Source organism: Trichogramma pretiosum, unplaced genomic scaffold, assembly GCF_000599845.2.
Source record: "Trichogramma pretiosum strain Unisexual culture from Peru unplaced genomic scaffold, Tpre_2.0 scaffold1, whole genome shotgun sequence".
NCBI lineage: Eukaryota > Metazoa > Arthropoda > Insecta > Hymenoptera > Trichogrammatidae > Trichogramma > Trichogramma pretiosum.
Window position 1 is genome coordinate 4,640,920 of NW_019641703.1, and position 12,898 is coordinate 4,653,817.

At 33.9% G+C, this 12,898-nt stretch overlaps 2 protein-coding genes across 3 annotated transcripts; both read right to left on the minus strand.

Moving 5' to 3' along the window:
- Positions 1-483: 483 nt before the first annotated feature.
- Positions 484-2,596, minus strand: LOC106653590 (tRNA (guanine(10)-N2)-methyltransferase homolog). The gene is made up of 8 exons (XM_023462790.1): positions 2,417-2,596; positions 2,268-2,333; positions 1,936-2,175; positions 1,727-1,861; positions 1,393-1,656; positions 1,160-1,298; positions 764-1,089; positions 484-660 (listed from the first exon to the last, which is right to left on the minus strand). The coding sequence occupies exons 1-8, from the start codon at positions 2,486-2,488 to the stop codon at positions 484-486; spliced, it is 1,419 nt and encodes a 472-aa protein (XP_023318558.1). The 5' UTR covers positions 2,489-2,596.
- Positions 2,597-3,115: 519 nt separating this feature from the next.
- Positions 3,116-4,734, minus strand: LOC106657184 (60S ribosomal protein L15-like). Of its 2 annotated transcripts, none has more exons than XM_014378565.2 (4): positions 4,661-4,734; positions 4,025-4,213; positions 3,707-3,843; positions 3,116-3,511 (listed from the first exon to the last, which is right to left on the minus strand). In XM_014378565.2, exons 2-4 carry the CDS (start codon positions 4,194-4,196, stop codon positions 3,206-3,208), a joined length of 615 nt encoding a protein of 204 aa, XP_014234051.1. In that variant the 5' UTR covers positions 4,197-4,213; positions 4,661-4,734; the 3' UTR covers positions 3,116-3,205. The 2 variants fall into 2 exon arrangements, with proteins under 2 accessions (XP_014234051.1, XP_014234056.1); XM_014378570.2 differs by lacking the exon at positions 4,661-4,734 and adding an exon at positions 4,620-4,651.
- Positions 4,735-12,898: the final 8,164 nt, after the last annotated feature.

The window sequence follows — 12,898 nt, forward strand, 5'->3', positions numbered from 1 at the left end:
AGAAATATTTTAGATCGAGCTCGTTGACGAATTATTTATGCGCACGCGTAATTTGCAAAGCGATTTTTCAAGCGCTCGTATCGATAGTGCTGCGACGAGCGCGTGACGAATTCGTAATTGTTGAATGCCAAACTGTATTTGTGTAATTTAATGTTTTTTTTTTTTTTTTAATTATGTTTTTCTTCGTCCTCGTATAGTTTTTACGTGTACTCATTCAATACGAATCGAATTTAAAGCTTGTAATCATCGATTTCATTAAACTTGTTTATATATCATTTGAAATCATTGATAACGTGAAACGTTGCAATATACAATAATAATTAATACTGATAGAGTAAATTTTAAGCGGTGAGTTGTTGTCGACTGTACTACTCAGCTTTCGTAAAACAAAATGTATCTTAAGTAATGTAAAGTTTATTAAATTTGTATCTATGTTAAAATATACAAAATAATTTTAAAAAAAAAAGTATCACTTTTTTCACGTCATGAAGCACTGTCCTCGCTGCTGACACTCGCCATCACCCTCTTCTCCCATTCCCTCTTCATTCTCGCTCTTTCCTCGCACTTGCGAGCTCGTCGCACTTTGCGCTTTTCTTCGCGCTCGTTGAAAAACAGATCACGAAAATTGTCCTCGCCAATCACGCAAGGCGGATCGTCGGACTGTGATTGAATGTGGAAAAAGAAAAGAAAATTATGATTAAGTATTCTGGTACTTGTAAGCTGGTAAAATGAGTGCAAGACCAAATTGAGATTTATATCTTACCTCGACTTCTTTGGTTTTTTCATAAGTTAATAACAACCTACTACTATGACTACTGAGGACTTGTTCTGAATTAGCTACTAGTTCAAGGCACGGGTGAACAGGTAATTGCTCAGAAGTAAACGTTTTTCTGAAAATAGGGAACCAAAACACAACTCTTCCATCCATTTTTAAATGTTCAGCAGCAAAATTCAATAAGTCTTTAAACAGATGTGGTAATGCATAGTCAACTTTAGATGGTATGTGACTGTCTGCTTGTTCTTCGCTAATGGAAACACTATCTTTGGTGGTTCCAATTTTTTCTACAGATTCACGGATCCCATAAGGAGCTACAAATAATATTGTGTCAAGGGTGTTTCAATAAAATTTATCTCTAATTTAGTTAGGTATTATACTTACGATCTGTGACTATTGCATCTATTTGAAAACAAGGTCTCCACGCAGATTTTGTAAAATCTGAAACTATTACATCTAAGTAACGATCTTGAATTCCATATTGTTTCATATTGGCAGCTACGCTTTCATCTTTTTCTCGAACCTATGTTGATTATTTATGATGATATTTTTTTTAAAAATAAATTTACACTGAAATATAATCATACTATGATTGTATTAAACAATTCTATACATACTTTTTGAGTAATTCTACTTGGTCTTGTTCGAGCATGCAACGTTTGGTAATCAATATCAGCACCAAGTGTATATGCACCAAATTTAGCTGCACTGATCAAGACAGATCCAGTACCTACAAATGGATCTAATATAATGTCACCTTCTTTAGCTTTTGTTTGATTAACCATAATTACAGACAACTGTGGATCCATTGATGTATTGCCAATGAATTTTCTTTGCTTCAAAGAAAGTTCCTTCATCAAATTTCTTTGTCCGTCAGTAATCTATAAATTTTAGTATATTTCAAATAAAATTTCTTAAAAATGAAAGACACATATTTTAAAATATACATACCCATCTACCAAAAAACACATTTTCAGGCTTTTCTGGTACATTGTTGGCATCAAGACCATAATACTCTATATAATACAAAATTTTGTCAGGATCTTTTAAGCTTACTGTCCCTTTATAAGGTAGATATTTAAAATTCTAAACAAAAAAAACAAATGATCTAGAAAATGAAACAAAAATGTATAAATGAATATTTTGATTAAAAAACTCACCTCTATTTTATCTATTTTCTCTTTTTGTGTAAAATGTTTGCCAAATGTCTCAACAATAATTTTAAAAGTAGATGACATATGAGTCGATACTAATTCCACTTCTTGCGTCTGCAATTGTAAGTTCAGACAAGACAAGTCAGTTGAAAATGCCCATAATTCTATAATGTATCTCAATAAAATAGATCGGCTTGCAATTTTTCGCGCATCATCTTCTGAATCTAGTTGAACAACCCAAAATGGCTATAACACAAAAGAGATACAGTTACAACTTGACAGATAACAAAAAATGAGAAATGAAGTTCTTTTTATTCTTTTATAGCTCATTGACTTACGTGAATTTTATTTTTTACTATTGAATTACATTTTATATTGAACATGCCAAATATAGAGTCCATTTCCTGTAATCATATTAAAAATAAGTGTCTTTAATATCGTCATAGTAATCTTTTTAGCTTTATTGTTTACGTTTGTTGACACTTACAGCGACTCTGAAATCCACGTGTTCCTGAGCGAACCATAATAAATAATTTTTATATCTAAACTTTTGTGACATGGCTAGTCTTTTTTTTCAACAATGTAACAAAAACAAGTGAAAGAAATTAAAAATGGTCTGTTTTTGCACAAACCATTAAATTAAAACCTAACCGTAAACGCTATTCGCACGTGTGCTGTTCACCCCTGCACAACATATGCTGGTGTCTGTTGACAGCCGGTATAAAAACGCACTATACGCTGGCAGAGCTCAACTGTCGTCTGCTCTGCTGTCGATGACTACTGACTACTCTTAATGACTACTCTTTTGAAATCGAAACTAGAAAATTGTTTATAGGGGCTACTGGTATTTCAAATTCTACCGATAATAAAATTAATGATTCATTTTCAGAAAAATTATTATTAGGTTTCTCTGGTTTGATTCATAATGAAATAAAGGTTACTGTCATGACTGTAGTAATATTATTTATCTCCAATTTTTTCAGAAATTTAGTTTTTAAAAAACGTAATAAAAAAGTTATATAATGTAAGTTTCAAGTAAAGTTTAGGTTTTAGGAAAAACTAATTGAAAAAGTTTTTGAGTTTAAGGTTTCAAGTTTTTGGAAAAAGCTCACTGGTTAAGTGGCATCTATTTGTTTATTATAATTCATAATGGGTATTATTAATGAAATGATGGATTTTGACAAAATTTATAGTATGATTAAAAATAATTTTATTTAACAAATTACATAATCCTTTGAAGTGCATGTATACCACAACATACAGATTATGAATATGTTTATCGCTTTCTGCGCAATGAAAGCGAGTTCTGTTTCTTCCAGTGAGCCTTTCTGGAGCCACCAATGGTATGGCTGAAACGATGGCCTTTGCCAAGACCTCTGGAGCTCTTTCCAGCTGATGTCAAACCACGCATCTCACGATGTTTGTGAACAGCCTTGCAGATCCAGTTGACTTTAGCGTCATTGCGGATAGCCTTGTGGAAGGGATCAACACAGATTACCTCGAAGTATTTGTATGAGGAGTCTTGAGCTACCCAGTAAGAGTTGAGCACTCTCAAACCACCACAACGTCTTCCAACGCGCTCCTGAAAATTAAATAAATGTTTGAATTCTAGTTGAACAGACAGACATACATAATTGATTTAACAAGTCAAATTTATCAGACAGCCAAGGGAAAAAGGTCATCAATTGTATACATTATGAAAAACCATATTTGGTTAGCATCATGGAATTATTTGTCATGTAGAATATGATTGAATGAGATTATTAATCAATTTTACCTCAGCAACTGATTGCAGTTTGCGTGTGGGCTTGAGTTGATTGATACCCTGACCCTTGGGTTTGCCATAAGTGGCACCTTTGGGGACTGGGCGTTTGCGTCCACCACGGCGAACACGAATTCTGAAGATACAGAATCCTGTAAAAAAAAACATTAATCAGTAAAATGTTAAACTAACAGCAGCTTTTTAATATAATGAATTCAATTGTCAGAAAAACATAATCTCCATATATGAGGTAAGAGTGGTGCATGTACAATTCATCATGTACTGATGTACATAAACAAAACCAAAAATATACAAGTGAATGAAGATACATACCCTGCTTAGCCTTGTAGCCCAAACGACGGGCTTTCTCAGGGCGTGTTGGCCTTGGGGCTCTGTGGAGTCGTGTAAGCTGACGATATTGCCAACATCTCACACGAAGGAGGAAGCGCATAACTTCACTCTGCTTCTTGCGAGAGATCTCTGCAATATACTTGTAGGCTCCCATTGTAACCTATTTAATTGCTGAAAACAAAAGGTTCAATTAATAAAACTTATAAAAAACACATTAAAAAAAAAAGTTCATTTTCTAAAGACTTCAGACATCCAAGGAAGTTAAATAATCATCTTTTTTCATTTTGATGAGTGAATGTATCATCATATTGATAACTTGTCAATAAATGAGCATGTTGAAAAAAAACCCTTATTTATGGCTATAAATAAGGCAGTAACAGACACAAAAATATTAAAAACTGCAAGCAGCTGACCACGCGGCCGCAGATTCACGAGGTTATCATTCTTAACCTAATAATGCAATTTAAATGTAAGATAGCACGAAACACACAGTTCAGCGAAAATATGCAAAACGTCAAATAAAGTCGATCTCGTCTCTTTCATTAACAAGTTGCAAATTAATAGTTTATCACTTTACTTATGGATATTTATTGATTATTCTTTGGCCACCATACTTACTTCCACAGATCTTTGACAAAAAAGAACACGCCGCGGTTCGGGCGTGTAACATAAAAGAAGCTTATAAAGGTCGGAGAATCGAATTTTCGTATTCTGCTAGTGCCATCTGTCTGGTGAATATAGAACTAATCGATGAGTTTTAGTTCGAAATAGAATAAATTAAACATTTTTCGGGCAATCAAATTAGGAATAAATTAGGAAAAATTGTATTTTCGTACGTTAGTTTGATATAAACTGATTAAACGGCAGCTACGATGCTTTTCTTCTGACTTTTAACGTTCGTTAAAAAATCAAAAAGTAAATCATATTTGCATTACATTTTACGACGAGGCGAGACACAAAATTCTTCAAAATTTCCTTATTGCAACGATAATTTGTCAATCAATTTTATGAATCATTTTTTAAGGGAGGTCTAACACGTCCTATGTGTATTAAAAAGTGCGCGGGCATTCTGCGACCTGACGATATACGCGCCTTTTAGAATGAACCGGATTGACTTGCACGCATTAATTCGAGCGTCGCTGCTATATAAAAACGAAAAAAAAAATTGAACCGAACCGTTTTAACTCAGGTGCATGCACACGAGGAAAGAGAAAAAGAAGAGAGAGAGACAAAGTTATACGTCGCGAGATATGGACCAAGCAAAGAACGAAAATCGAGAATATCATCTAGGACTATCCACGGTCGCTCTGCGGGACTTTATATCAATGTACTGGGCGTGTAATTAAAGGGAGGCAATTTGACAGATTTGGGTGGATAATTATCGGTGAGAATTGACTCTATTAAAGATTGAAAATTATTTGTTTCATTTTCCAGTCAAACGAATACCCTATAGACTTCTTTTATATACGTGAGCGCTCGCTCGGACATTTTTGTCTCTTGCACGAGCAATTTTTCCACACTATAATTTAAATAATTTAATTTGATTTGACAATTAAAAGAAATTTGAAAAAAGCTACACAAAAATTTGTGTACAAGCGTTAAAACCTGGATTTCGACGAAGGTTTATATAACAATGGATATGATTTTTTCATAATTCTTACATATGTCTTTATGAGTACAGTTAAATGGGATCAATAAGCGGCGCTAACAACTTTAAAAATGTATAACTTTGAAGAGTCGGCACGCAAAAATACCGAAAAGGTAGGAGATGGCATTTGTAAAATTTCGATGTAAGTGTCACTTGAAATGGTTTTTATGCAATAAAGTTTCTCTAGATATTTTCTAGAATAAACTCTATCATGCTTGCCGCTGATCAAAGTATTACCAGGTAATCTTATCATCAGTTCTAAACATTTTCTCGAACTTTTCCTCAACTTCAAATTGAATCATTTTCTTGTAACAGGGTAGATGAGCATCCTGATGCGATTTGTATTAGTTTCGTGAAATTTTGGTTCAATCTTTTCCCTTCGGTTCATATGATCTTCAACATTACTAGTTTAATACCTTCACCTCTTCAAAGTAAATATCATGTATTCGGAAATATTTGCCGCTATTTTGTTCAGTTTCTTTCATTAACAGCCACGGCAAGTATTCATCAGAACTAATTAACAATTATTACAATAAAGATAAGTAAAAATTAAGGTTTTGTGGATTGTAAAAGAGAAGAGAGAAACTAACATTTTCAACAACTCTATGGTTGAATCTTTATTTCAACTTATACTTATTACACATATAACATTCGCTTATATGTACTTCAGAGTATTTAAAACAAAGGTGTATTTTCAGATAGTTAAATTAAATAAAACGCTTGTTATTTTTCAATATTACATGAAAATATTTCAGATTTATCGGTTAATGGCACGAATGTGGTACAATTACAACGAAGATATTCAAAATATTATTTTAAATTTTATCACAAAGGGATACTATATCGGCAATATTCAAGCAGGTTAATTGATAGCTCGACTTTTCAATTTGTTGCGTGCACATTTGGAGATGTCCGTTATTTCCCGACTCTTTTGTATTGCTTCTTCCCCACCTAGATGTATTCTATTTGATTAGACAATAAGAAAGCCGGGTTATAGAGTTTGGAAAAATAATTTAAAGGTGAACCCCAAGCGGCTTGAAGCTGACATGAATTTTAAAAGATTAAAACTTGAAAGTTTGATTCTTATTGATAAAAATGGGAAATTTTTTTTTTTAAATTTACAGACCCAAGTATTACATGTATTTTTTGACGAAGAATTGATTGGTAATTTTCAATTTGACTTCAAACACAATCTCAAAACTACGGCGAATCCAAAAATGATTGTTTTTCACAGTGACCCCCATTTTATATTGCAGACTCGAATAGAGCGAAAATGTTCAAATCTGATTATGTCTTTTGATTTTTTCCAAGGTCATTTCAAAGGTTTCACAGATAAAAATAAACCCTACTTTTAGCGCCCTTTTTACTTAATTATCTGTATCTGCAGCACCTTGAAACAAATCAAAAGACATTCATGTAAGCTTCAAGACGCTTGGTGACCACCTTAAAATCATTTTTTCGAACTCTATATATCATCTTTCTCAATGTCTAATCAAATAGAATACATCTAAGTAGGGATAAAAGCAATATCAAAAAAATCGGGAAATAATGGACTCCCTATTGCACATTAATAAAAGACATAATTTTTTGTTTTTCAGTAACGGTCTTTTTCGTTTGTACTATTTATACCTTTGCTCCTGTAGCTTTACCTTTGCTTTTTACTTTAACAAGTTCAGGAAATGAAACATTTGAGAAAACTTTACCGCTTCACGAAGAATTTTTGATCGACGAAGATAAATATTTTTATATAATATTTGCATTCCAGTTAATCAGTACAGCAGATTTTTGTTTTCTAATAACTGCTTTGATTTTTTTTTACTTTTCATTTTTAGTTAGTATTATTGGAGGAGTTCATGGTTTGAAGTGTGTACTTTATAATTGATAAATTGACCAAATTAGTACGATTGGTTCAAAAACAAATAAACCCAATAAATTTTATTTCAGATTTTTATTGAAAAAAATTGATACTGAGTTCGGTGAAAAAATTTCGATAAGAGATGAACATGCAGATCAATGGATTTTTCTGCAATTCAAAAATTTTATTCAATATCATCAAAACCTCATAGAGTAATTACTTCTATTATTCGTTTAAATTATTTTCTTACTAATAATATTACTTTAGTTTCTATGAATTTGCTCGAGAATTGTTCAGCCCCTTAATGTTCATTGGATTACTGGGAGCTAGTTTTTGTGTCATCTTCACAACAACCTCAGTAAGCAACCAAACATCGACTGGACTTAAGACATTGAGCTCTAAATGTGCTTTCAATTTTCATAACATTGTTTTTTATTTTAATAAAAAAGGTGGTGGTTGCGATAGATACAGAATTTACTAGTGCACTTAGGATGATAGTTGCATCTTTTATGGTAATTCTGGTTATTATCTTCGTTTGTGTTCCTAGTCAAATGTTGAAGAATGCAAGCGATGATTTTTTTCTCACGAGGTAAAAAAATTGCATAATATTATTTATTTAATTCATCTCCATTAAATCTGTTTTTATTATAAAAGTTACGAAATGATTTTTTTCTCACGAGGTAAAAAATTTGAATAATATTATTTATTTAATTCATCTCCATTAAATCTGTTTTTATTATAAAAGCTACGAAATGATTTTTTTCTCAAGAGGTAAAAAATTTGCATAATATTATTCATTTAATCCATCTACATTAAATCTGTTTTTATTATAAAAGCTACGAACTGAATTATCAAGATTATCCACCGAAAATAAGGAAGATGTTTTTGTTTATAATAATGAGAGCTGAAACATCTTTTGCGTTGACTGCTGGGCCTCTAGTTGAGTTAAATTTAGAAACTGCCAGTACTGTAAGTATATTCGTATATTACACGTTTTTACGAAGGTAACATTTAAAAAAAAAATTACAACATCACTTTAATTTTATTCATATGTATTTCAGATAATTAAATCCGCATTTTCGTATGCAGCAGCTTTCAGATCAGTCTACACGTCACAATAACTAAACTCATATTTCATGATAAACTCAATATTGGGTTAGATCTTATAGTCCATCTGGACGTTCGATTCTGAGCTTAATTATAACTCGAAAAATCTTGTACTACAATTTTTTTTACCTTAACAGCCTTTTAAAATAGTATATTACATATGCTTTGGGGCTTTCTTTTCCTATGGCATAGGCCTGTATGTTTTTTTTCTTACTCAAAGACTCGAAAATTGTTATTCCGGGTTTACGCATCGGCCGGCACGTAGTTACTTTCGGAACGCCAATATTTACATTTTGTTGAAATTTTTAATAACTTTATATACGATCCAGCAGTTTCAACCCCCACATCTAAAAAAAAAAGAAGGAAATTCTGGCACTAAAAGACATTTCTTTGATTTTTTTTGGAATTTTCGAGCCACGGCACTTTATTTTAAACAAAAATATGACGTTCCAGATTGAGTTTCAATATTAAAAAAAAAAAAAAAAAATTTAATGAAAAAGGTTATTTAAAGAATTTTAAAATAAATTTAAAATATTAAATTAGCTGTCTATGTAAAACTATCAAAAATAAAACTTTTTTAAAATCAATTAACTTGAAACGTTAAAATATAGAGTAGAAAAATCTAGAAAAATTGGAACGCAAATTATAAAAAGTAAAGTTTAAGCAAGTCAAAGATATAATTGGAAAAAACCAAAATTTTAAATAGAGAAAAATAGATTACAATATCATGAAAATAATTCAACCAAGGAAAAGGGCTCCGAAGTTTTACTTCTAATGCTTTCACATAGTGAAGTGGATGTAAGATAATTTGAACAGCAAAATACAGAATTATAAACATATTTATTATTTGATGAGTGGCTAATAAATTTATTATTCGATGAGTAGCGTCTCTTTTTGTTCATCGATAATGTACTTCGAGACATCTTTAAAATCTTCTGGCTCAAAGCACCTGGCGCGCAGTTTTATATAACCCGATTCATCGAAGTCGTGAAGGAGGTCCGACTCGATATTTTTCACGCAGACACTGCTCACGCAATAATTGCCTCGATCGTCTTCGAAAATTTTATTGAAACCGGCTTCCACGTCCATCCGGCAACTCATGCCGGGATCTAGGAATTGCTTGACTTTCCCATCCAGACTGATTTTCAGCAGGTACTTGTCGACCAAAGTGTCGACGTTGCTGACGAGATGAGTGAGAAGTCCCTCGCCCCTAGGTAAGTTGTAGATGGCTCGTTTCAGCCCCAACGATTTTTTTTCCCAGATGATGCTGGTTGAAAACCATTTGATCTCCTTGTCGCTGAACCTGAACTGGGTGCATTGCATCGTCGTCAAGGTCTGCTGAGCGCATATGCCGATCATACCGTTGGCCAAGGAGACCATAGGTTCACTATAGAAGTCGAAACCTTCGATGCGAGTTAAATTTTGCCTTTGACCTGAAAGCGTGAAATATCGTAGCGATTAGTATCGATTAAAGTCGCGAAAATCAAAAGACGACCGTTTATTTAGCAATTACCGTTGGGCTGGATAAGAGCCACAGTCATGGAGTGACAATCCTCATCGTAATGACAATTCTCCCGAGTTTCCTCCATTGCAATGAACAAATGACCTTCGCTCTTTGACAACGGATAAAAATATGGTACGACCCGGTGGGAGTACTTGGAAGCGTAAGTGAACCACGTTTCGGTTTCGTCCGCAAAGAGCTCCGTCTGGAACGGTAGTTTCAGAAAGTCCACTGATTTTACTTCATCGTCGGCGTCTTTAATTAATACAATTTCAAAATCATCTTCTCCTTTCAAATAAATTGGCCGGTCGAATTCTCGATCATGCGAATAATCTGGTCTGTAATCGTTAAAAAAATCCCTAAAAACACCATTCACTGATTTCGCCTCACGTTCGAAATATTTATTTCTGATCACTTGATCTTTTTCATCCGAAGGACTGGAATCTTCAACTTTACAATTGGCAAAATTGATGACGGTGAAATACAAGTGAGGCTGTCTAGTGCCATCTGACACGGCCCAACGCACGATCGCTCGATCCTTGCCGAGCGGATCGATTTTACTGAATCCCCTCACGACGAAATTAGCTTTCGGCCCTATGGCATGCAGATCGAATTTGCACGAGTCTACCTTGGGGCTGTAACCCTCGAAATTTGCCTGCACTCGGTGTAGCACGCAATGCTTCCACCTTGGATAAAATAAGTTCCTCAGTAGTAGGCTATGTTCGCACGTTGCGTAATACAAGGTGGTATTTTCGAAGGCGCTTTCACTGAACGTTATAAAATCGTTGGTCAAGTCGCGATGGAGGTATAATTTCCGATAGGCACTAGCGGGTGTTATCGAGCCGAGTAGGATTATGCTGATCAGAGACGCGATGATCGCGCAGGACATCGCTAGCGACGACATCGCTGCTGCTCTGTCTTGGTTGCGTTGCTCGCCGAACCGACACTGAGCTCCAACTTCGTTTTTGCCTTGATTTTTATACTCGTAAAAAACTTCCAAAATAACTCGACGCATGTATAATTCTGGAAGTGATTCATTAACGAAACAATTTTATAGATCTTTTTTTTCCATTAATCATCGATAAATAGTAGAAATAAAAAAAAAATTCATTATATTTTTATGTTTCATTCACAGTAAACTTAGAGAGCGTTAATTCGAGGGCTAGAAAAATGAAATTCTATGAAATAATTTTGAAATGCTTCTATAATACCATCCAAATTCCTCATTCATTTTAGGCGTAGTGTAATATAATTTGTAGTTGATACAAGACGATTGCGAAAAACCCAATAAATTCATGACTTTGAAGACGTTATTATATTTTTTCCACTCTAACGAAAAATTGTATCATCAACTATTTCTCCATCCATGTGTAATAGTTAAAAAAAATCCCAGGGTTAATGGGAATTTCAATAAAAATATACTCTGATTTAATGAGAAAGCTGAGGGCTTGGCAATCGTTTACTTTTGCGGATTTACGTCAATGGTGCAGCACTTATCAAAATATATAGCAGTTATTTCTATACTTAATTAGTTTTTTATTAGGATTGTACTAATACCCAAACCCGGGTACTTGATGGAATTCGGGTCAGACGAAAAAATCGGGTCAAAAGATCAAATAAACCGGTGTGTAGAATAAAATGAAACAATATTGTTTTAAGAAATATACAATAGTTTTGCGTATATATTAGTTTATAACTAATTCCGATCCCCACTCTGAGCGACGAGATAGTTAATAATGCGGATTTAGCGGGTCAAAGTTCGTAGAATTACACTTCTTTTTTCGTGGGAACCCAAAATACATACAAAACCCCGTCATGCGCTTAGACTAGTAGCAGCAGCGGTGGTGGAGGCAAACGAGGTGTCTATGTATAGCGCTAGGGAGTAGCATCAGCTCGATTATATACGAAATGCGGCAGTCAAGAAACAATGGTCAAGATGTTACAACTTTATCATGCTGATAGCTTTAAACTTCTGGAAATAAACTTTGAAAATCGAAGAAGCAATTTTTTAATTATCGAAGACTAAGATACCATCAAACTATTGTATTTATTTCAGATCATACAATTTTCCGCTATTTTCTAATCTGCACTCATTATTGGGTCGCTGGGTTGTGTTCAAGATCAAATTCAACTATCGGATTCCTTGTAAAAAAATACGTCATATAAGTGGGTTTTTATTTTTTTAACGCATATTCCGCGATACTTCTAGGGGTTTCCATACATTTGGCACAGACAGTATAGGGGCAAGTATGACAGTCCGATCATTGTAATTTAAGTTTACTTCCAAAATTCTTTCTTGTTCTTGTATTGAAACTTTTAATTTCAATCAGACAGATATAATGTCCGTCGGGTGTAAGTGCGGACGAAAATTTAAAAAAGTATTATTTTGACCGATATGTATTCGAAAGTGCGCAGGCGTTCTGCGACCTGACGATATACGCGCATTATTGAATGAACCGGATTGACTTGCACGCATTAATTGCAAGCATCGTGACTATATAAAGACGAAAAAATAACCCTTTTGATTTAGGTGCATGCACACGAGCAGAGAAAAAGAAGAGAGAGAGAGAGAGGGAGAGACAGAGTTATACGTCGCGAGATATGGACCAAGCAAAGAACGAAAATCGAGAATATCATCTAGGATTATCCGCGGTCTCTCTGCGGGACTTCATATCAATGTACTGGGCGTGTAATTAAAGGGAGGCAAATTGACAGATGTGGGTGGATAATTATCGAAGAGAATTG

Coding starts and splice junctions, on each gene's coding strand:
- LOC106653590 (XM_023462790.1), bottom strand. CDS start 2,488: ATGTCACAAAAGTTTAGATATAAAAATTATTTATTATGGTTCGCTCAG. Junction 1,657..1,726: donor ATGTGTTTTTTGGTAGATGG/GTATGTATATTT, acceptor TAAAATTTATAG/ATTACTGACGGACAAAGAAA. Junction 661..763: donor AAAAAACCAAAGAAGTCGAG/GTAAGATATAAA, acceptor ATTCAATCACAG/TCCGACGATCCGCCTTGCGT.
- LOC106657184 (XM_014378565.2), bottom strand. CDS start 4,196: ATGGGAGCCTACAAGTATATTGCAGAGATCTCTCGCAAGAAGCAGAGT. Junction 3,844..4,024: donor GGGCTACAAGGCTAAGCAGG/GTATGTATCTTC, acceptor TTTTTTTTACAG/GATTCTGTATCTTCAGAATT. Junction 3,512..3,706: donor AACTGCAATCAGTTGCTGAG/GTAAAATTGATT, acceptor TTTAATTTTCAG/GAGCGCGTTGGAAGACGTTG.